Genomic DNA, 25,590 nt, shown 5'->3' with positions numbered 1-25,590 from the left:
CTGTAATATCACCTAGCTTCAAGATCTGTTTTGATCTTTTACTGCTAAATTACAACAACTGTTTTGAGGAAATTTTCTATTTCTACTTCTATTGTAAAATAATTTTTTTGAAAAAAAAATCTAATTCTAAGGTATATCAATGTGTTGAACTTTATAGAACTTGCATATAAAAACATTTTTATTGTTATTATCTTAGATTATCTTGCTGATTTAGAGTGTGACCCAGCAAACAAGCTCTAACAAAAAGAAAATATTTTTACTTAATTGCTGTTATGTTCATCCACCTTAAGTGCAATTTTAAGAAATTGCTACAGTTTTACCTTTCTCCCTCTTAACAGCCATAAGTGAAAATTTAAAACAATTTCCGCTATATCTTATGTTAGTGAAAATTCTTTTTATTTCTTACATGTTCTTTTCTTATTCTTCCAACTGGTTTATTGAACTGTGCTTGCTAATAAAGTTTGATATTATCGAATTTCAAAAAAATCACAGCATGCTATCAGAGCATACCATGAATGAGATAAGATAGTGGTCTGTGGACAGTGTTTATTGTGTACTATCACTCCAGTGATACCCATTAACTTAGTTTTTCAGTATATCATTCCAGTTATTTTTTGCATGAATGAATAATTCTTTGCACAGGCTTACTTTGGACAATTTGCTTCATAGCTTCTTTAAACTACTTGTTACAAGGTAAATTCTCTGATTCAAGTTATATTGTATTTTGTTGATTGGAGACATAATTTACATTATCTTATCACACTTTCATTAGTAAAGCACACTGGATTTCTTTGAAGTTAAACTCATGGGTTTTGACTTAATGAGGAAATAGCATTGTATCTGAGTCTGAAATGTTATCTCAGAAAATTTAATTCCAAAGCTATGTGCAGTTCTGTTTCGAGCACATTGTGATACTCATGTCACACTTGGTTCTGAAATTTTAAGACCAAATTGTTGCCTTTGCCAAGGTAGCATGGAGAAAAACTGGAAAATGTTGAGTTTACATTACAGAAGAAGGGTGGAGGGGGTATATATGTGGGATTTTGAACCAAATGCTACACTGACACATAGTACTGAGAAATGTATTTTTTATTATACAAATTAGTATTTTATGCTGCTCACAGAAGTAGTAATTCCCTATACAACCGTTTTCCATATGGTCATATGCAAATACTGCTTTTTAAGGAAGAAAAAGTGTTAGAGCAGTGATAGTTAAAAAAAAAAAAAAAAAAGTCGAGCTACCAGATCTTCGTTTTTATATAGCCATAAATCTCAAGTCTATCCAGAAACATTGCCCTCCTACATTCTCTATGTAGATGTTAGTCCTGAAAGCTAACTGGGGCACTGGTATTAACTTTGCAGCTACAAACATTGCTATTCAAAATAGTTTATCCAAAGTTCTGTTCTGATACTTTTATATTCTTTCCTTAATTTCAAAAGCTTTCCTCTCAAATATCGTATAAACTTTATACACCACTAGCATTTGTTCCCACATTTAGACACTTGAAGCCTGTCGTCTTCAGAGGTAGTAATGTCCTACACTTGTAAGTGGATGATAGCAGCTCTGAAAATCAGACCACTAGCATTTGTGGATGCCCCATCCCTGGAGGCATTCAAGGCCAGGCTGGATGTGGCTCTGGGCAGCCTGCTCCTGTGGTTGGCAACCCTGCCCAGAGCAGGGGGGTTGAAACTAGATGATCTTTAAGGTCCTTTTCAACCCAGGCGATTCTATGATTCTCTGATGCTGACTCTGAAAATTTAATAGATAACAATGCACAGCAGCAACTGCCTGGTGTAAAACTGCTGTGTTTTTTAGTTACAGTAAGAGTGCATAAATTGTGTTTTAAATTTCTCTGGCAAGCATTCAGGAAAACTGCTAACAGCTGTTAAAACCTTGCCCAGGCCAGCCATCCGGTCTGTCTCTCTCTCTTAAATCTGTGGTTCTGATATTTAATTTTAACAACACATTTTCTAAGTACTTTCTTGGTAAGTATGTAGCATATAAGCAGCTGTGTTTTCAGTGATGGCCTGGTGTGGTATAAGTTATATTCATTGGGTACTTTAAAAGTGGAGTGAAGATTGTATTAAATTTAGCAAATATTGCGTGTGTGTTGTTAACTGCTCTTCCCTTCACAACCTTGATCCTTCCCATGTAGATGTTTGCAAGTGGAAAACATTTCATGTGATGATTTCTCACAAATAGGGGAAAAAAATACAGCCAAATTGTTTTGGTAGCTTGTGATGTGAGAGAATTGTCTCACTAAATCTGTCAGCTGTTTTGGGTAACTCTTTTGAGCTGAGTATGTTTTCCTCAAAACCTGCTTTGCTTCAATGTTTGTCTTGCCAGAAGCCATTCTTCTCTCTTTCCCTGTGCTGCAGTAGTTCTTAATATAAATGATCTTGAACCAAAATCTTGAAATAAAACATCTGGCCCAATGGCAATTTTAATTCTTAATTTTCTTCCTTTGGCCATTGGTGATTCTGATTCAAATGAAGATCTTAAATTCCCTGTTAAAGTCTTTCAAGTTGTTATACTACTACTCCATTGCTGAATTCTGTTCTCCCCACCCCATGTTGCTGACTTTGGCCTGTCTTTGAAACCTGCTTGACCTTTCTGTTGCCAATTCTCAGTTAATTATTTTGTAAAACTACACCTAGCCAATGCACTTCTGCAAAAAGCTACTCACTTCCATCGGATTTATGCCTTAGGGGGAAGTAATTTAATTAAGGAGAGGGCTGTTGCTCCCCAGTTGTTTAATATCCAGCTGAAGTCAGCTGCACAGTCCTTTTTCAGAGACTGTGCTCAGCTTTATTTTTGTGGTATGTTCATCAGTCAGTCTCTTTTAATGACAGTTACGGTTTTTTGAATTTCTCTTCAGTAATAGCTCAGAAAGAGGCAAAGGCTGATATAGATTTGAAGAAGATTTAGATAGGCTGGTAATCCTGGGCTTCTCCCATGAAGCAACCAGAATGGGACTCAGCATGGTGTTTGTATCACAGTGGAGGAAATAGTTTATTTTCTTCATATTCTTTTTGGCAGTTTTTCCATGGTACCTAGCTGTAGAGTGAGTCCTCTTTTCCTGAATTTTAACACGGATCATACTGGCAAGGAATTTTTAGTGTGCTCTCTCTGTTGTAGACTCTTCTCTCAAAGCATGTTTTGGAACCTGTCTGTCTTAAAGGTATTGTATTTCAATGAAGTTTGAGGTGTAATTTTTCTCTAGGTATGGAATGTTTATCAATTCCATACTTGCATTTTACTTGCAAATAAACCACTCTCATTGGCCTTTCTCTCTTGTCGCTTGCCTTGTGTTAGGTTTTTACCTTCTGCCACCTGCTTACTAGAAAACAAATGAAACACCTGAATGAAACACCTGAAAGAAAAAATGAAAAAAGTAGATAATTTATCTTAATTCTAGAAATACTTTCAGAGATTTTTATGTTGTTGTTCCTGTATTGCTGAACATTGTCAACACCGCTCTCAAAAAGGGCATGTTACAATAGGAAATGTTACTGTGAAGACTAATGGAGGTTATCAGAGGTATAAGGTCTATCACACAAAGGAAATTAAGGACTCTTCAGTCTGGGAAAGCAGTAACTGACAGGGACTAGAACAGAGGTCAATGAAATTGTGAATAAGTGCTGAGAAAGTGAATAGAGTTGTTACTTGTTTTTTCCAGTGTAAGAATTAGGGGGCATCAAATAGATTTAGCAAGTGGCAGGCTCAGAACAAACAGTTGGTTTTTCTTGCAGCAAGCATTTACGGTATGGAAGGTTTGGGATTCAAGGACAGGCTGGACAAGTTAATGGAAAAGAAGTCCATCACAGGCTACAGGTTATAAAACCACCTCGTTGACAAAATGCAGTTGCTGGGAGGAGGAAGGGATTCTGGGGATCCATACATCCTGCACGCTTCCCCAGGCTTCTGCTGCTGGCCATTGCCAGTAGCAGAGTATTGGGCTTAGATGGACCTTTGATCTGATCTGGCTTATCTTCAAAGTCCCCGAACCATTTATAGGATAGAGGGAGGGGGAAAAGTTCAGAAAGATTTTTCTTCTTTTATTAGCATTTGTTAATGGAGCACAGCTTGCATTTTTTTCATTTGATTTCATCATGCCAAAAAGGCATGTTAATCATTTTGTTTTGTATGCCTGATTTCTGTGTCAGAGTGAAAAGCTAAATGTCTGTCACTGAAGCAGACATGGATTGTCCTCAGAGCCCAAGACATTTGGTGTTGGTGATAAGCATTGTGTCAGGCTGAGAAAAAGTTCTCAGCTACTCGTGACCGAGATCCTATTATTTCTGACCATGCCTGACAGCTCTAACGTTAAACAGTGAAGGGTCATAGAAAATTAGTGTAATTTCAATGGCTGCTTTAGTGCAGAAAACATTAAGTCAGTTCCCAAGAACAGTTCCCTGGTGCAACCCTTAATAAATTCAAACTTTATTTTTAGTAATGACCTTTAGTAATGTGAGCCTTGATCCATTGAGATGCTGTTCACTTTTGATGCATCCCCAAATCCCTTTTTTATGCATTTTAAATCAACACATGCTTGTTCTGAATTTATGCATGTGGATAGATGGAGAGATGTAATTTAAACACATCTGTTCAAATATGCATTTCAGATCAACTTGGTGCCGGTTCTCATAATACGGCTGAGTTTTTGACGGGTATTATATCCCTAAAGTACACAGCAGATGGTATTTATTAGAGATTGAATGGAAATGAAGTTTAAGGATGTTGAGCTTTTTGTCTTAAGTCGCTCGTTTTTTAATCATAAAACAATAATGATCTGAAGTTATAAATCTGTAATGAAGTTCTGTAAAATGTTTCATTTGTATGGGAAGAGTAGAACACCTTATAGCTGAATAAAGTTAGTCCAAGCCTTAACTTGGAGGGTTTCGTTTGGTTTGCTTTTGTACAAAATTGATAATGGGAAGTTTCTTATGAAACATTTTGACTGCATCTGATAGGAATTCTAGCAATGCTCACTATAATTGTTTAAAGAGAGTAAAATTGTGTACACTTTTGCAGGCAGTGAACCATGGTGGTTATGAAATACACTTTTTATCTAGGTCACTATTCACCAGCAACAAGGAGAAACCAAGGCCCTGCTTGCATGGGTCCTCCCTGCCTGTACCTTCTCAGGTTCAGTTCTGGTCTCATGGTGTCCTTCAGTCCAGCTTCTGAATGAGCTCTTCTAGGGGCAGGAGGTGGGCTTGGTGAAGAACAGTCATAGAAAATAGATATTATTGCTCTCAGTATGTCTTGATCACATGTCCTGTTCTGCAGCCTTTCCAATGTGACTTGTGTCAAAACTATTAATGACTCCGAAGTTTAAAAACAACCCCTTAAGCTGCATTTGCAAATCACTTTGGAGTTGCTGCAGATCACAAAGCTCAGGTGCAATGTGCTCCCTGGGGGAATTGCCACTGAGAGCTGCCTTCAGTGCTCTGTGAAACGTAGAATGCAAAAACTGGAATTTATACAGTGATTCTCTAGCTGTAAGGCTGGCCTTAATATGCAGTGTCTGCTACCCTTGAAATCTGAAGTGTTTCACTATGAATCACCTCTGAATTAAGTGGTAATATTTACAGTCCTGCCAATTATTCTCCCATGTGTGTATATGCATATATACCCTTCTTCAGGGAAATCTGCAAGCATGCTCCTAAAAATGCATTGCTCTATGGTCATGACTGGGTTTTGTCTGTTTTGTTTGTTTGTTTGTTTGTTTTTTGTTTAGTGTTTTTTTGTTTTGTTTGCTTGTTTGTTTTAATAGAAAAATAACAACGTAAATACAACATGGCATTACAGTTTCTTTGATTTGTTGTGTCTAAGGAATCAGTTTCATAGAGATAGGATCCAAGCTGCGAAAACAGTTTTTTAAAAAAGTATTAAGATTATGCATTTTACACACATATACAAAATATAACTTACTGAAATGTTGGCTAATATGCAGTGTTTTAATAGTTGAGTGAAAGTAAACTAGTGAGTCTACTTGTAAATTAACCCACTGTAGACTTACAAACAGTAACAGAAAGATACAGAATCATAGAATCATAGAAAAATTAAGGTTGGAAAAGACCTCCAAGATCATCTGGTCCAACCATCCCCCTACTACCAATGTCACCCACTAAACCATGTCCCTATGCACCACATTCAACCTTTCCTTGAACACCGCTGGGGACGGTGACTTCACCATTTCCGTGAGCAACCCATTCCAATGCCTGACTGCTCTTTCTGAGAAGAAATGTCTTCTAATTGTTTTAATTGTTGAAGAGTAGTGCTCTTTGTTCAATTCTTTGTTTTAATTGTTGAAGGGTAGGGGCATGATATCTTCACTTTGGTGCAGGCAAACTGTGAGATGAAGGAAAACTGATTTGCGAGGCAACCTGGAGTTGTGTTAGGCTATAACAGACAACATTTTAAACTATTTGAATTGCTATAATTGCTTTGCAGCAGGAACACTATCATGAATGAAAGATGCTAGCAGGTGTCCTACCTGGGTGGAATCTCATGCTCTTGTGTTTAATAGAAATATGCACACCATAAACAGGTCTAAATTTGCTAAAACGAATCAAAATAGAAGGTCTGAATAACTAGTAAGCAACACAGTTTTAAAATAATGAAGTTTAAGCATGCTAGTTTATTAAATAGATTTCTAATTTTTCTTGCACTGAATATTAGCAGCTTTCTTTTTTAGAGAATGAGTCCAAAGCTTTCACCCATTTCTTTTGGTATGTGATTGTATTTGACACTACTGGATGTAGTATACCTTTTTTTTAAGTACAGGTTATTGCACATTTTGTAAAAATTCAATCAAAATGTGGTAAATCTATCTTTTCAATTTGCTAGGTCTAGAACAGTTTTATAGAAGCAAACATAAGGTCCCTCAAAATTAAACAACGCTTGAAGTCAAAGATACTAATACTAAACACTGAAGAGCAGAGGTGGATGCTACTTTTATACTATTCATGTTCATTTTATTGAGATCTTACTCCTTGGCCATGTTCAGTGCACTATCTTGCTATCTCTGTATTCTTTTATACTGTACTACAATTGTATTTGCTGTCTGAAACATCTGTCCCATCTTGCCATTTTTACTTCTATTGCTAAGCTTTATAGAATTACTTTAAAAATCTTTATTGAGAAGTGGTGTTCTGATCTCCCTTACTTTGTCTTGATGTTTTCTGTGATGTCATTAAGTGTCTAGAGTAACACTGGAAAAGGAAATGGCAGCATTAAATAGAATTTATAAGGGAATGAATAATCTGAGTTGTATGATGAACTTGATAGTATTGCTTGTTTTCTTACATCAGTTTTTCAAGTCTTAATGTTCATGCTATATATATATAGCTGAATTTGGATAATTAGCCTTACCAAATTATGGTTTATATCTAGCCATAAGGGACAGTCTCTTATCATTCAAAAGGCTTCACACAGAAACATTAATGAAATGTCTATTGCCATTGAACTGAGGGGCTTTCCAGTTTCACTGCATGTGTAATCAGTTGAGCAACTGATACGAGGAATTTTAAAGGTCTCTTTTTTTTCTCCCTTGAAGGCTTTGGACTTGTACATCCTAGACTAGTTTGAAAAGCACATGGAAAAGATTACTAAGAAAAACATTGCTGTTGGATATCCATTGGAAGTCTGTATATCCACTGCATAATTTGGGGTAAATCATAAAAAGATGGAAAGCCCCCTCCATCAGAAATTGTGTTCAGGTTTACTCTGTGAGCTCCAGATGCTTAAATTAGGAGTACACTGTGCTGTGCAGAACTCACAGTCTCTGGAGAGAGAGAAAGAGAAAGAGAGAGAGAGGTGCAGGAAGGTTTCAGATCAGAGGTAGGCTGAATCCCTTTCTGAAGGTGTGGGGAGCTTTCCATGGCTTAATTCGCAGGTTAATCTCCGTAGAGTCTAGAGTGATGCAGGGTGAGGTGTCTTGTTATTACAAGTATTTGAGAGAAGCAGCAGTTCCAGCTGAACAGTCTGTTTCCCTTCTGCTATTTCCAGCTTGTAGGACTGCTCAGGGAGCAGTACAAGTTTGTCAGAGATCCTGCAAGACTAGTCCTTTAGAGTAAAAAGAAAGGAAGAAAAGGGCTTCCAGAGGATTGTGAGGTCATGGAGAAGACGCAACCATCTCCTTCAGCTCCGACACAAAATGGCACATTTAGATGTATGTTGAATTCTGAAAATATGTTTCAAAGAATAACTCCCAGACACCTTCGAATTATTTAATACATTACCTAAATTTCATTTGCAGGTTCCCTAAAGGGGCACATATTGCATAAAGGTTCTTCTTCAGAGAAGACTGGGTTGATTCATCTTTTTCCTTCCAACATTTTTTTCAGTTTGAATTTCTAATTTATGAATTGAGAAGTTGCTAGGCCATCACTTTTTTTTTTTTTTTGACATTAGTTACTCTAGGTTTCCTAGATAGTTCTTTATCTTTCTCTAAGAACATACAGTGTTTTAAATTAATTCATACAGCTATTTATTCTAATCCAGTACTTTGTTATACTGGAAGGAGTGAGGGATCTTGGTTAAGAACCAGTTGGTGCCTTTAGGTCATTGCTGGATTTCAATGTTAATTGCTGAAAGGGAAGAGAGAAGAAACTGTAATCACGCTATAGAATTTCAGGTGGTCACTTGAGAAGGTGAAGGTGATGAATTGCCTTTTAGCTCCTTTTTCCTTACATAATTTCTTACCTGAGCATGCATTTGGTTTGCAATGGTTATTACTAAAAGAAACGTTTTCTGTAGCTAGCATGACATAAAATGATTCATGTAATACCTGAGTCAAGCAAGTTTCACACTTTTGCTGCTTGCTTTCTTAGACATCTTGCTCTGTGAAAACAGTTGTTTTTTTTTACTGTTTGATTTTAGTCAGCTTGACACTTTTCTCTTTCCTGTATCAATCCATCAGGGATTTTGTTTCACATTTTATTCCCAACTTAAATTCCATCAAGAATTCTCTAACTTTCCTCTTTTGGTGAGCTGCTCTGTGGTAACTGTCACTGTTATAGCTGCTATACTTTTCTGTTACTTCTAGTCTGGTTTCTGTTTTCTCTAACATCAGCAAACAAGTCCCCCAGGCAGAAAAGAGCAGGAAACTTGTCACTATGAGGGTATGTCTACGCTGCCTGCTTCTTAGCAATATGCAACAGAGAGAGGTACCTGAGATAGCAGAGCTTCAGGAACTATGTAGCTGTAGTAGCACACAGCTTGTCTGAGTCTCATTTATTCTTCTGGAGTTGGTTGGAGCTAACTAAGATACCTGTGAGCTGTGAGGAGGCAATGCTCATGGCAGCAGCAACCTCTATCATGTTCATAGACTTTACTCCCAGGCATCAGCCACTCCTCTGGGAGGTAGAACAGGTATTTTTTTCTGACCCATGAGGGTTTGGCTTCAGATAGAGGTTAAGACGTTGTATTTATTTGTCCTTTCTGACACGTTTGCTCCTCCTTTCTGTGAGGTTTTGGGTATATGACATCTCAGCACTTGTTTATGATCACTTCTATTTCAGACAGATCATTCTGATGGTCCTTTACAACACCACACTAAAATGTATTCTCCAGTAAGATGAAGTACTTGCTCCCTTTTGGATAGTCAGAACTGGCAAAAGTGATGGTGATTTATGATAGATCGTAAATTTGCTTGAGTAGGTGGAAAGGACTTATCTATGTGGAGGGACAGAAAGAATAGAACATGATGAAGAACCCTGACTATTAGGACTGCGTTTTCTTATAGGTGGCATTGATTATTCCTCAAATTCACATTTTTCTGAAATTCCACTATTTTATTGTAAAATGTTCCAATTGAGAGTCAACTAAAAAATCTTGCAAGGCTTGTGATTGCCAGATAAAATGATTACATGTAATCTTTCTAGGCATTTGTCAGGATTATGAGGGTTTTAAAGGCAAAGTTTAAGTTGTTCTATGCTCAGAAGTATTGAAACAGACTGACCAACTCCATTAGCTAGGCTGTAAGGAGCATCCAGCCTTCTGTATGCTTGAAGCAACTTTCTGCTTTTAAAAAAAAACAGTTTATGTTTCATAAGGATCACTGTATTCTTGATTCACTAAACAATGTGGTACTGTTCTTTACTGACCCTGGAAAAAATTTGCTGCAAGTGAATTTTTTGAGACTTACTCTAAATGCATTTATGTAGTAAATGTTACAAAATGCTTACAGAGGGTGTTCAGCATTTTTTTTTGTTTACTTCAGAATAGATAAACTGCATTTAATTTGAAAAAAAAAAACAACAATTTAATATTGACTGTTGCACAACAGATTGGTTCTTGTGTAATTTTGCATCATAGTTCATAGCTGGGACAATTTGTTGAAGATCATCTGAGTCTACTCAGTAAAGAACTTAGTTCTGCTTTGTTTCAGACTGTCAGAGCAAAGGTAGCCTTAATTTTCAAATGGATATGTTTTATATTTTTCCACAATTATGTCTGTCTGTCTGAATCATTCCTTTCATTAAGGAATGATGCTTTGTGTGTGTGGAACTAATTCCACTTATTTTTTGTTCATGAATGCTTAGAGAATGGGTAAGAGCTTGATTTTTGTCAGTAACTGTTTTTTTATTCTGAGTGAAATCTCATATGCTTTTTTTCCCCCTTTGAAAACTTTTTCAATGGTATAATCAACAGTGGTATTAAAATGTACAATGCAATGTCATATTTTGGGCAGGCATACAGGATTGAACTGTAATTAATTGCTGTTGCTGAATACACCATGGTCCTTACTCTCTTTTCATACCCTAGCTTTTCTTTGTGTGTAATAATTCCATCCAGAGAGAAATCTAATTACTAAGATAATTAACACCTTATCACCAAATGGAGTTCAGACATTTGTACAGTTTATGAATTTTTAAAATATGTAATTTCCTTTTAACTGAGTGACAACTGGTGTTATGGAGAAAAAGAGCATATTTTATTGTATCTAGCTTGATTGGACCTTATAATTCATGTTGCTATAGAAACAACCAAACCTTTATAAAGGATGGTATTACTACTACCATTGGTAATAAATGCTTTGACTGTTGCCGATAGTGTCATTAAAATGGTTAAAATAACTTCATTATAATGGTTTTGTCAAATGTAATGAATGTTCTGTTCATATTCTGAGAAATGGCAGCTGATATTACATGATACTGATTTATGAAGTAATGTATTTTTTCTTCTACAAGCTTACCATTACTGCACAAAACATTCATGATGTGAAGAAAATCATGTTGCAGAATGCAACCTCTGTTCCTTCAGTCCATAAATCCAATGAATTTTGTTGTCACTTGATATCAAGCAGAACCTTATATCTTGCAGTGTTTCAGTCTTAAGAATCCAATGGCAATTGAGGTGGTTTAACCAACAGTTTGGGGATTTTTGCTGTTCTGTGTAATATTTATCTTGTTTCCCACTTACAATTATTGGACTTACTCCTTGAAAATGTCCACTATTATACATTTTTGATTTGGCATGCAAATTGCATATTTCAACTTAAATCTCAAATGCTTGAGTCTGAATTTATGAACTCAAATAGAATTGAAATAATTTGGTTGGTTTCTTTTGTGAGGATTTTTCATTAGGAAAAGGTAAAAGAAGATTTTAACAATATAGTGCCTAATAAATTCCTGCGTGGCTAACTATATATACAGACACATAAAAAGGAGACTTTTGTTTCAATATAAGCTTATTGCCAGTACTTACATAAGAAATTGTGTTCTTTTAAGTTAAAAAGTAGTCTCAGACGATATTTACCCCCATACACTGTTTGTACTAAGGCCACTGTAGTGAATCTAAGCTGTGCACACTCTAAGATTTCACATAATCAAATTACTAAGAAAAATATTCTCCTCTTCCCCTTTCTTGTGTCTTTTGTCAACAAATTCTCCTGTTCCAGTAGACTTCATTGTTGCAGGAAGGTGTTTTTTTTTGGCTATTGCCAATCAGCCCACTGTAACCACTGCATGATCTTTTCTATGTTGATATACTGTCTAATAAGAAAAGGTAGTTCTCTTTGGCCATTCAGGTGCTTTATAAATGTCATTTAGACTAGATACTTTTGTATTTACAATTCTGCTGTCACTTGCCCTGATGAAGGAAAGAGAAGCCTTCCATCCCTTTCTTTAAGTTGGAAAAAGGCTTTGAAACCCCTTCTTAAGCTCAGGCATGAGCTTTGCTTCCTGTGGCAGCAGTCTTTATGCCCTTCACCCCTAAGAAAATTAATCTCAGATGTTCCCTTGCTATAGCCTACTTAAAACTGTAGAGCTATTCACATTTAAAGGGACCTCTAGAAGTCATCTCATCTATTCCTGCCACTTGAAACAGGACCAACTTTTAGTCAGATACCACCAGTATCTTTATAGGGTTCTTGCCTTTCCTAATAAATCATATTTTCTCCAGTTTATCATTGTTACTGTCCAGAAATCAACTCTGTTGTAGACAAGGCCATGTGTATGTCAGTAGGGAGCACTGTGAGCACTTTCAAGCACTATAAACTTCTGCCTCTCAGCAGAAGAGGTTAGTCCTTATTCCCACTTTGCAAACAAGCAGGCTGAGATACAGAGTGATGCTGTGGTTTCCCAGCTTCTCGTAAGGCAGTGGTCATCCAGCTGGCTAGTGTCAGACGTGGAAAACTGAGTTGATATCTCCTGGGTCCCATACAGTGCTCTGTAAATACCATGCAGTAATCTCTTGGTTGAAGGAGTCATTTTTCTGGGCCATGTGCTTAAGGGTTCTGTATATTCAGTCCAAGGGGAACAGTTAGAAAATGTTGACCTTGCTAAATAGGGACAGTTCAGTGCCTGTGCATTTGTAAACTTAAGTATTTTGTTTTCCTTTTAAAGTAAGGAATCGCCTGCTTTTATGGAGTACTGAGTTAAAAATTAAATCATGACTAAAAGTTGCCTTATTGGCTCCAAAGCCATTTTTGTTCAAAATTACTAGGCTCCATGATTGGGGATGCCAATCCCTTCTTTAGGGGGAGACTCTTTTCCTTTGAGAGCAGTGTTTTAAGTTCTAGTGGCGAAGTCTGAGAAGTTATAAATGTTGTGCATTAAGTAATCAGAATTAAAGAAAATTGCAAGCTCTGCTGATCACCTATAATTTCTGATGAAGGAGGAAGTACTCCAGATGTTTTCACTCGTGTCATAATACTGATCCAATATTTGGTGCAATGTCTTCTATTGCTTGTGCTCTCGGCTGAGTACCAAATGCATTTTTGATTACCAAGCAATAATATTAAAATCTCTTTTTTTTTTTTTCCCAAATATAATTTTAGGTCTAAATTTCTGTAGACAAAGTTGAAGAGTTACAAGTCTACATAAGGGAATAAGAGTTACATGTCCTAAGTTCAATGTTTCTTTATACTTTCTTTACAGAGTGCCTGGAATAACAATCGCTACAGACATCATCTGTGGTTTTCCAGGAGAGACAGATGAAGATTTTCAAGAAACAATGAAACTTGTGGAACAGTACAGGTTTCCGAGCTTATTTATTAATCAATTTTACCCACGCCCAGGAACCCCTGCTGCAAAAATGCATCAAGTTCCAGCTGCAGTGGTAAGATACATTTTCTTCTGCCACTGTACACAGTGCACTGAGATGTTTTTAAATACATAAAGCATGTGCATGAAAAAGTAGATTTTCTGCAGAACTATGCTACAATTCAATTACAGTTTTATGTAACTCCTGTTGAACTGTCTTTAGAGGTTTACTAGATCACTAGGTGCCTTGTCATATATTAATAGTTGTTTAGATTGCTAGGAAGGGTAAAATAATGGTTATACTGAAGTCATGTCTTTTCTATCAATTTTTGGTTGAATGAGAACCAAGAATGGTAGCTGATTGATTACACATTTTTTCCCCATTTTAAGAATTCCGTGACTCCAGCAATCTTAAGCCTATTGTGAATAATTGTGCAAATTATTAATAACAGAGAAATGGTAATCTTTGATTTATTTGTTAAACATCAAATTTGCACATACTTCCACAAGACCTCTTCACACTCTTCTTATAAATTTAGTCTTCCCTCAGCCTTCATTAAAGGCCATTGATGAAATTTACATTTGATCTTTCAGTTTTCAGGTGTTTTCCTTCTTTCTGTTTCTGGCTGGGAAGCATAACCATACCTGATTACCAACAATCTCATCTCAGATTCACACGAGGGGGAAAAAAAGTTTTAATATAGAAAGCAGGTGGCTATTTCATTGATTTAAATATTTTTTTGTAAGTAGTACTATTAGCAATCACTTATGAAGGTATGGTTTGATTTTATTTTATTTTTAAGTTGAATTTGTAACTGCACAAGTTTTTCTAATCTGAATCTCAAAAGAAAAAGTATACAAGGCTGCCAGCACAATAATTTAATTCACTATTATCTCATTGTTATGGGCATAAATAACATTTGTATTTCCTAATGCTATAAGAATGAAAGTTGGCCAGCAATATAAGTCAGTTAGAATAAAAGACTTTCTTTCAATTTGCATATTCTGGTACACTAATACAACGTCAAAACTACATTCTGTACTTGTATCCCTTCACTTGTATGTCTGGAAGCTAAGTAAAGAGTTTCTGCTTACTCGTAGTATATACCATGAACTCTATAGGATGTATCAGCTGCAGAAGACATAAAATGAGACTATATTTGGCTTCTTTGGTTTATTGTTCAGAGAATTACATCTTGAGTAATGATTCATCTCATTGTAGAAAAGATGGAGTTTTCAAATATAAATAGCCGCTGTTGAAATAGTATACTTAGTGTAACCAACTGACGCTACTGAATTATTTTTATTGGTTTAGAATGCTTTTTACAAACTTTTGTAAATGAAAAATATGCAGATGTGTAATTTGGGGATGTTGGGAAGCTTAAAAATCAAAACATTGATTTATGTTTGTTTTGTGTTTTTTCTACCCACTATTTTGTAAGCACACTATTTTCACAGGAGCGGCAAAGATCTTAGGTCGATTTGTCTTCTCTTTAACTGTGTGCCATGGGAAGATGTTATATGAGGAGCTAAATTATTTAAAGAGCTTTAGCTGTTCTGTGGTTGGGGTGGTTACTTGGAAAATGGTAATGTCATTTTAACACAATTTTACATTCTTTCTTCTTATTTCTAGCGCTAGCACTTATTGTTTAGGGTTAGAATTGAAGAACTTTCAAAGAAGATGCAGCCCCTAATCTAGGGTTGATAGAAATATGTAATGAATAGATTTTTTGTTTCTTTCTCATTTTTTTTGTAGTCCTTTAAAAAAATCCTGTGAGACCCTTTGTTCTTTATCTTCTATGTCCTTTGTTCTTTATCTTCTACAAATGGAGGGTAACCAGTCAAACAAAGCAGGAAGAGATTGTGCTAATGTTTTACTTTTGTATTCACATTACCTTCAGATAGAAGCTAACGGTCTCTCCTGCATTACCAAGAATGTACTGGGATTTCATTCATCATTCCTCATCAAAGTAGTTTACCACCTGCCTTTCTCTGCTAGGATAAGGAAGTTACCATGCATTCTATGCACACTTCATCCTTTAACAAAATATTATTCATGTCATCTTACTGTGAATTAATTTATTTTATTGTATTTGCATAGGGAAAGAAATAGCACATAAAGTGACACCAAAATGTTTTGCATGAGTGTCTAGGCATACATGTGGGTAGACTGTACCACAGAAAGTTCTTAACAGTATTCTCCGTAGTAAATCTGCTGGTAGGATCTCTTTCTATGAAAACAATTTTGCTGGTATTATTTAACTACCAATGCTGAACCATTGAAAAAATTATTTTACCATTGTTAATCCTGTATTTTTTCCTGCATGCTGGCTGTATTTGCTGTTATTTCAGCTTTGCAATACTTAGGCAGTGGGGAATCTACTGCTCTTTGCAAACGGCTCCACTTCAGTGTGTTCCAGTACTCCAATTCTGATTCAAGATGGCTTCAGTGATCCTGCCAAAGTATCACAGCTGTAATAATAATTTATTTGCCTTGTCAGTTCCTTTTAAGTCTGCTCTTTCTAGGAAGACCCTATGACTTTCAGGGACAGTTGGTGGAGTACTAAGCATAGAATAATTCAGTGCTTTTAAATTTTTAGCGGATAGTTTTTATAAAAGTCTTAAATACAATTGCTTTTCTGGAGAAAAATCTCATTTGAGCTTACCGTAATAGAAAAAAAAATCAGTAGGTCCACATGGAATCTTTCCTTTGCATAGATGATTTATCTTTGAAAGCCTTACAGGCACCGATCTTTTTCGAAAAGGGCAGATGACACTAATCCAGATGGACAGATCTGCCACCATAAATTCAGAAAAGATAGTTAAGGCTGCAGGCCTTTCTTGTTTCTCCTGGAGAAAAAATGTCTGTGGAGAATCAGACATCTGTCTAAATGGTCTCATCATTTCATAACAATCAGTTAGGTTATGCTTACTATAAATTCTGTCTCCAGTGTAGAGAAAAGTTAGAGCACAATTAAGCAAAGCTAGGCATGATTTCTATTTGTAAGCAATTACAGTGATTTGCTGAGTGATGTATATGAAAAATGAGTCAAGATGTTGTTTGTAATGTTATGATACCCCAAAATTCTGTTTGTTCATTTGTTTTTCTGACTTTTACCCCCATCTCATACACTTACATTATTATGAGTACATTATCTCAGGTATGAGTCTGGATGCTCATAATCTCCAGCGGGATCTCTGTACAAAATTCTTACTCTGAAATGTGTCAACTGTAATGTGCTATTTTATAGGTTGTAATTATTATTATTTTGGATCTGGATTCCTCCATTTCCCTATTGCATGTAATCGTAAAAGTGATATTGCTGATGGTTGCATACTTCAACATACGGGTTCTAATCAGGTATATATTTTAGTGAGCAATGTAAGAGAACAAGATTTAGTGGTGTATGGTAGGGTGTTTTTTATTTAGCTGCATTGCAAAGGATCCAACTATGTTAGTTCTAAATGTAAAAATTTCTGTTTCTAAAATCAAGCATCTGTAACTTTTTTATGCTCTTGATACTTTTAAATTCACTGTACTTTATTTTTCAAGGCAGCTGTTAATTGTCTGGAGATTTGGTGAGGGAAGAGTTATCTCTGTCCTTGAGATTTGGTCTGTCACAATTTCTGAAAGCATTAGGGGATGTTGTTGTCTTACATTCACCTTGGTTTCTGTCACGTGGAAACAAACTGAAGAGAGAGCCATTTTGCAAATAAGTGTCGTAGTAAGGTACAGCTAGGTTCATCCTTATTGAGAACTGGAGATGGCAGCTGTTTTGAGAGCAGTAGTGTGACTCTAGCTTCATGATTACACTGCCCTCAGCTGCAGCGTGGCTGGATTCCAACCTTTCTATATGTATTTGCAATATGCTAAAGCTTTGAGTTATTAGTGTAAATATTAGATATTTTTTTCCAAAAAAGCTTTATGAGATCTAGATAAAAGACTGTATTCAATTTCTCTCACAATCTCTCCCTCTTTATATATATATATCATAAAATAATTACCTCGTTCCCAGCTAGAAAATTTAATGTCAATCAACTGCTGGACCTTTCCTTTAATTCGTCTGAAGAGTGTCTACTTGACTTTTATCTCTGTATTTAGTTATGTTAAGCATGCTGCTTACTATATTGTGAGGAATAGTTAAGTTACAAAATTCATACCTGAACTGCCATATGATCTCAAAAATCATTTACTTCAGAAAGAGAGGTAGGTACAGGATATTTCTATGTTCATTCAACCATGCTGTAGGTGGTTTGCCCCCCGACATCCATCCACCCCCAAATGCTGTGTCCAGAAAAAATGCCTCCTGAGTCTAAATCCTCATCCATCTAGATACTGGACATTTTTTTCTGTAAAATATGCCTGTCGTTACTAGGAAAAATCTATGATCAGATATTGCATCTTCCTCCGTGTAATCACTCCTTCTCTTAGTTCTGTTACTATTTATTTTATTTTATTTTATTTTATTTATTTATTTATTTTACCAATTCTAGAAGCAGTGCTTAATGCACTGAGCCATTATTTTCTATCTGGGTAGTATAATGCCACATGCACCTTCTCAATGTTGCGTTCCACACAAGTTGTTTTTGGCCATTCAGGGTTGGATTAGATGATTTTTCAAGGACCCTTCCAACCCAACCCATTCTATGATTTCTGTGTGAGCAACCCAACAAGTTGGTAATTTATGCCTTAATTCTATGATAGCCACTTTTTTTTTTTTCTAAGACTGCCTTGCTTTTGCTTCCTTCTAAGGGTTCTGCAATAAGTTCCCTAGCACCCTTTTATGAGTGAATGGCCACAGATTCCCCATAGTGCAAGACACTGGAAATAGGCATTCTTGAGTACCAGCAGGTACGGCATGATGTTTAATTTTACCTTTGCTGGATAGATACAGGTTTTGTAGTTCTGAATATCCATGGACAAACAGCTCGATCTCCTGTGACAGTTCATGTGCTCATTATTCAGAATAAATGATTGCCCATGTGTCCCCACAGTGCCCCTGTCTGATTAAGAAATAACCACATCCCTCAGTCAGGCGGTATCAGTTGTCCTCTCCCTCAGCACCTTTTTATTCTAAGCAGCAGGACACCAACTGGAATAGCGTTGCTTGTGCAAGGGACTCTTTTTGTTCTTTTGAGCTCCCTCAGTAAGTTCTGTGGCTAAATGGCATCATGTGCCCCAGGAGCTATATGCAGCTGTGATAATTTCTTCTGGAGTATCAAAGATGCTTGCCCCCTGACACCCCTCTCCAACACATGCAATAATGCATTATGTAGCATGCAGAATGTACTTTGTGTAGGAGAAATCAACACTGATCAACGTCTGTGCTTGACTGCTGAACCTCTGTACTACACTTTGTTTCCTCAGCAGTACAGTTTTATTTATGGTTTGCTACTTTGCCTGAGCAAAGACTTTTACAGCAAGTTCAGGAACAGAGTTAAAAATGTGAAGGCTGGAGGGGGAAGCGGACCATGAAGGAAAAATCAATATATGATCCTTCATATTTGTCAGTGAACTATTCAAGTATTGCAAGTTAACATTTTCCTGCAAGTTTTGCACTTCCTCTAGTAGTTTTATTTACACCATGTTTCCTTATGTTTTTATAAGTTTGATATGAGTACTGCGGAAAGCCTTACTCATCAAGATAGCTATGCTTTCTCATACATGCAAAGGCAGTTGTGCTCTGATGCAACTTGTTTTAATTGATATAGCTGCTGGTTACTGAGGGCAAATCAATGTTTGCTCTTTGTATTCCTTTCTGGATGCTTATAGATAGTTTTGCATATTTTTCTCTGTTTCTCCAAGAGTTATATAAGCTGACTGACCTATGATAGCCTGGTTCTTTCCTTTTTCCCTGATTTAAACATGGTTGAAGTATCTAGCTTCTTTTAGAATACTGTATCTTCTAATCTACCCCAGTGCTCACAATTCACTATGCAGCCAGAACTGCGGGTTTGCGTGATGAAGTCAAAGGAAGGTAATTACTTGTAAATATCTTTTGTGGTCGAAAATGCTACTAAATAGAATTTTACAGATATTTAAAGACAATCTTTTTATTCCAAGCTAGATTCAGCTTAAGTTCAAACCACTTTAATTTATTTGGCCAGGTGCTGAAATGAAAATCTGTTTTTGTTGTTATGTGAGACAGTTGAGCTGGTATGTTTTAAAACAGGTTGTACCCTTTTGTGAAGCTGTAAGCGATCTGCCTCTGGAGCTGCTGAAAAATCAGTTCATAACTGAATCTGGGGAATGAGTGAAATTCCACGGTCACAGCTGGACCTTGCAGAGTCAGACCCCTGGGAAAGGACAAGAATATTTTGACTCTAGCCTGGAGCCATGTCTCTTAAGTCTTGCACTGGTGTGGTTCAGGCACCTGTTAGAATGTCGTACGCCTTCAACGAGCACAACTGTGTTGCTTGAAAAAGCAAGTCAAAATTCACAGCTAGTCTGGAAATACACTTGGGAAACCCAGTTGGTGTTCTGCTTTTTTGAATTATGCTGTTATTTACAGCAGAAGTGATGGGAACAAAGATTACCAACAGCTTCCTTATAAGCTTTTTACTAATAGTTTCAAAATTTGAGCATTTCGAAGTAAATATACAGCTATAGGTTCAAACTAGACCATGTTGTTAAGAAAAAGAATTAAAGGACATTGGAAAATAAAATGTGAAGAATATGTACAGGGAGGAGAGGACAGAGTTCTTTCTAAACTTCGCTTTCAAGACAGAAGTAGAAACAGATTCTGTAAAGAGGCTGAAATCACCACTAACATAGTATATAACGTATTGAAGTCATGTACAGTTCACATGTTGAATGTCCAATATAAAGAACTACTTCTATGAAGTTGTAGTCCTGTAAGATTTGCAGTGCCCATGGACATTTGATTTACCATCCTCCTTCCTCTTTGAGTGCATCCTGAAACTCTGACAGATTCTAGGATATTAGTTGTAAGGAAGCTAAAATAGTATAGAAATTTTGTATACCACATACTTCTGCACTGAATAGAAGGGAGAGAAGGTACTCTATACAGACAATGTCTGTATAGAGACAGTAGTCTCTACGTCAATAGTGTTTGATATTGAGAGAGAACATTTTTTTTTACCTCCCATACAAATATATATATGATTAGCATTGCAGGTAAATTTCTTATTTCAGTATAAAATTTTCTAACAAGAATTCAAAAGTCAAAAATAGGAATGTAATTCAGTGAAACAAGTTTTTCAGTGTCGTGAAGGTTTTTTCTTATTGATTTTTATGGTTTAGCACATATTGCATTTGCTTATAAAAAAAAGAGAGAAGGATATATCATTCTTCTGCCTTCCTGGATGTCTCTTAATCTGCTGTTTATCTTAATGGCCTTGGGCAGACTGAGCAGTCTCTCGGTGTCCTGAGTTTGTTACCTACTGCAGATTCAGCATGACTACTAGGCTCCAGAGATTATCAGTCCTTGGAAAACTTTCATATACTATCCTTTCAGCATGTAATATTCCTGTCTTTGGCCTGCTGTTTTCGTTACATCTCCATACATACCCATAGATATCTGTAGAACTCATGCATGCAGGGGGGCCTTTATGACAAGTGGATGTTGTGTTTGTGTATTCTGTATCCTTTCCTCTCCAATGGCTCCTAATTAAGTGGAAAAAACATGGAAGTTTTAACTGTGTCTTTCTGTCACTTGTACGTGAATTATAGTTAGGAGATATGAGAAATCTTTTCTCTTTTTTAATTCAGAATTTTAATACCCTTCAGGAACCAGGCTTCCCAGAGCTGGAAACAGTGCAAGTGGCTGTAGACATAAGGGAGGACTGCTCATAACTTAATCCATAAAATTAGACGTATGCTTCAGGACAGCAATATCTATCCAAAATATAGTAATAATAATAATAATAAGCTCTTGGCTTTGGCAGTTCTGGACTTCCTCAAATGAGAGCATAATTTAGATTTAATAGTTTGTGACTTAACACAGATAGCAAATGTATAATCTATCTAGGTCTGGTATTAATTATGTCACTTAAATGGTCTAAGCTTTACTACTTTATTACCTTTGTTGTCTAGCATAAATGGGTTCTGGTTGAATGTACTATTTTTGTGTTTACCTGTAGCTGTTATTTTAGACTCCAGGAACAGAATTTGCCAGTGCCATAAACCCAGTTTAAAATATGTATATTTTTTAAATGTTGCAGACATGAATATAATTCTAATTTTTTAACCCTGCAGTTTCCCTTTACTGTTTTTCAATATAAATTTGATATTTTTTTATATAATGGAGCTGACTAAGCTTGTCCATCATTTGAAAATCATGTGACCATTATGATGTTCCATAAATTCTGCTTTTGACGACACTGAAATATCCCGAGGTGGGTCCTTGTTGATCCTTTCCTGAACTTCATCTGTCTTTGATAATCCATACACATTCCTTCAAAGCCATCACAGTCAATCAGGTCACGGTGTGCTTTGGAACTCGTATCTTCTGCTGCTGTGGTTGCTGTGCCTGCACCCCGGTCACTGTGCTGAAAATCTGCGTGGGATTTGGAACTGCCGAACAAGTGGAAGTAGATTGGAGGACTTCATTATAAACTGAGATGAAACAGAGAAGACACAGGGCAATTCTTGCGTGTCTGATGAATTTGTGTCTTCGTGGGCACACAAGTGGTCTCTCCCACACAGCAAGCATTTGAGCACTGCATACTGCTTTCTCTTTCATACCCCACCGTACCTTCTGGAGCACTTCCTTTCTGCTCTTTTTGTTGTTTCTGGGATGCTGGAAAGCTGGATGCTTTTGAGGCAGCTGTTGTGCAATAGAGGCCATGGATTTCTCACCACATTATAAAAAGGAAAAGAATGCACTGTAAACAGCTCTGTCCTGGACTTACGTGTTTTGTTACTAAAATATAGCTTGCAATTCTTTGTTTTATTTTATTGCAGAAGTGGGTGTAATTCCAAATCAGCCTATCTCTTGTGACCAGTCACTTTATTTCTGATTCAATGTCAATCTAATTCAAAATCTGTCGGATGCATCAAGCCAAATTTCTGTCAGACACCTTTGTTCTATGCTATCTTTTTGGGCTAAGAAGAATTCCTAAATCAATTACAGTGGCATCCTTAGAAAATATCCACTTCATATTGATAAAGGTAGATAATCAAAATTTGAGTACGAATTCCAGACATAAAAATCTGCCATAAATGAAAAAGGGCATTTAGAAATGACATTCAATGAAGACAACTGAAATGTAAGGTCCCTCAGGAAGAACAAGCATTGAAGGTCCTTTTCTAAATAAAATATTTCTTTGTGAAAGTTTTCATAGTAACTTTTATGTAGTTTATGCTCTGGTAAGGGGGAGATTTTGTTATGAAGAAGGTATAGGAAGTTGAAGTATAAATAACAAATGTTAATCCTAAACTAAATTAAAGAACTCAAATGTACCAGAAGCAATACGGATTCATTAAGATTTGCGAAATATGTGAGTTCACAGAGTCTGTATTACATAGCTGAAATTATGAGAGGTAAGAAAGAGAAAATTGCAATGCCCATAGTTTAATTGAAGCTATATTCTTCAAGAAATTGTTTCAAATAGGTTGACAGATACTTCTGTGACGATTCTATGCTGTTTTTTGAATACATTTGTATTTTTCATAAATAAGAATCTCTGCTTAAAATATGAAACAGACTAAACCATGATTATTTGTGTTGCCATAATCCTGAATACACTTTAATGTTTGTGATCATTTTCTATATTAATATTTTTAGTAAAGATATGCAAAGTTTTATATATTTTCCTCTTCAGGGGAAAAAAAAAACACATTGCGTGGGCTCATATAAAACTGTTTTAAAATTATTTTAATAAAGATTCACTGACTATGTAAAGTACACAAAGACTAAAGAGTATACAAAATCTAAAATATCGATGTATAATTCTGTTGTTAATTGGATCTGGAAAATATGTCTACCATACTGGGACATCAAGATAAACTGCTGAGTATGACATAGTGTGTGCTAAGTGACCGATTGCGTGGATACACCAAAATTTATTGGAGTAATTTCTTAAACCAAGCTAAATAATGAAATATATATGTATCAATAGTTAAAGCAGAACAGTGTGTCGATTTTAACACGGTAATGTAGGTAGGTTAGGTCAGGACTAGCTAATCCCAAAGTGTTTTGTTTGCCTTTTTTTGTTTTTTTTTTGTCTGCTTCATTTTAGATGTGATCAGAAAGACAGGAATGGTATCAGTAGAAGTGAATTAACAATAAGAAGCAGGGAACTTGTCAAGCCTGTATTGTCACTTCTGCCTGTTCAGACCTTCCAGGGTACAGACACAAGACCATAATGAACACCAGTTTTATCACGAAATCTGGCTGGGGTACAACATTTTTTTCAGGTTTACCTGAAGGTGATGCACTGAATAACTCAAGGTCAAAGAGAAGGGTTCACTGCTTTCTGATCTCCTCTTAGAAACTGTTTTGCAGAACAAAAGGTAATCTGTAACCTTTGATAACTTGGCAGTTTCGGTGACTTGGCTTATATCTGTGTTGTGGTTACAGGTATAGAAATTTAAGACTTTATGGAGCGAATCTCCAAGCAAGGGTTTTAAATGTTCCTTGGTTACAGTAGATGCTACATCTTCCTATGTTATTTTGTCAATTAACTCTTTGGAGATACAAATAAGGCCAGTCTGTGTAGTTTGGTAGGGTGCTTCTTAACTCCATTCTCTTATAAAAGTTTGGGGTTTGGAGCTACCCAAGGCCTTTGTTATTTTGAGATCACTGAATTACTAGGGGGTGGGCATGGATATGCAGCTTTTCTACTGCTCTGAAAAAGCATGTTAGTGAAGTTAGAGAATGCCATAACACAAAGTGCATTGGACATACTGTCTAAGAAAAGAAAGTTTCTATCACCTTGCTTGCTCTTGCAAGAGGGCAAGTTATGCTGGAACCTTTGAATATCCTGTGATACTAGTGAAGAAAACGGAAAATACTTGCAAAGCAACTTCCTACTTCTCCCGAAATCTGTCAAAGGTCTTTTTGCCTTGGTACACATAAGATATAGGACTATGTGGATTATGCGTATACAAGAACACTGCTAGTGTACATACGATATTTTATACTGTAATATTACGTATTTTATTATATTTTTTCCAATAGCGTTCTGTAACGTGGCTCCCACTTTTTTTGTTATTAGTCTGTTGCTGACTGTTGAGTCTTGGACCATAAATTAGTACTCTACAAATAATAAATTAAAAGAAATATTTATACATAATTTTTCACATGTATTTATTTCATGTTATAGTTAAATTCTGCCATGGCCCACAAAGTTTAATGGGGTTTCATCTCTAAATTAGCTGATCCATTGTACAACTAAATATACACCTACTATACATACCTACTACACAAGCAAGCAGTGTGGTTTTCAGTCTTGTTTGAGAGAAAAGAAATGTTACTATTGCTTGTTAGCGTGTTCAAGTGCGTGAGATGCTTCATAAGCTCTAAATCAAATAAGATTCCTGAGGCAAAACTGAATTTTGCTTTAATTTTGATCCAGTAGTATGCAAAAGAGAGAAATGGGGGAGAAGATAGGTGAGAGATGAGATCTGAAACATTTATCTGGTTGCCTTGACACATTGCTATTCGCTGTCACCATTAGGGAAAAGAAGGATGTTTGAATGGAACGAGATACAAGTAATGCCCCACATACTGGAGGGACTGTAAGGGTTGGAAGCAGAAAAACAAAAGGAGAATTTTGCTGATGTTATATCAAGGCTGCCACCTTCAAAGAAATTGGTAGAATCTGCAGATCTGCAGTGGTATTTGACTGGAATTATTAAGGACCTTGAAGGTGAAAACAGACATATTAAAACAGAACGTTGAATGTAAAGGAAAACAGTACATCACTGGTTTCATATCAGAGAGTAATCTTAAAATCCTTTATTACTAGGTGAAAAACTAAGAATATTCCATATAAGTTAGCTGCTTCTAAGTAATCTATAATAAAAACATCTCAGCGATATTGGAATTCTCATTCATACTGAACATGATAGACCATGCTTACAGGAAAGCAAACAAGTTACAGGCTACAATGATATCATCAGAAAGA

General features: G+C 36.2%; 1 protein-coding gene across 1 annotated transcript in view; it reads left to right on the top strand.

Moving 5' to 3' along the window:
• Window positions 1–25,590, top strand: part of CDKAL1 (CDK5 regulatory subunit associated protein 1 like 1) — a 434,104-nt gene that overhangs the window by 310,976 nt on the left and 97,538 nt on the right. Inside the window, exon 12 of the mRNA XM_035549604.2 lies at window positions 13,393–13,573. Coding sequence (XP_035405497.1) covers window positions 13,393–13,573 — 181 coding nt within the window. The remainder of the gene's footprint in view (window positions 1–13,392; window positions 13,574–25,590) is intronic.

This window comes from Cygnus atratus, chromosome 2 (assembly GCF_013377495.2).
Source record: "Cygnus atratus isolate AKBS03 ecotype Queensland, Australia chromosome 2, CAtr_DNAZoo_HiC_assembly, whole genome shotgun sequence".
NCBI lineage: Eukaryota > Metazoa > Chordata > Aves > Anseriformes > Anatidae > Cygnus > Cygnus atratus.
The sequence above is the reverse complement of the archived record's forward strand: the minus strand, read 5'-3'. Positions and strand labels throughout refer to the sequence as shown.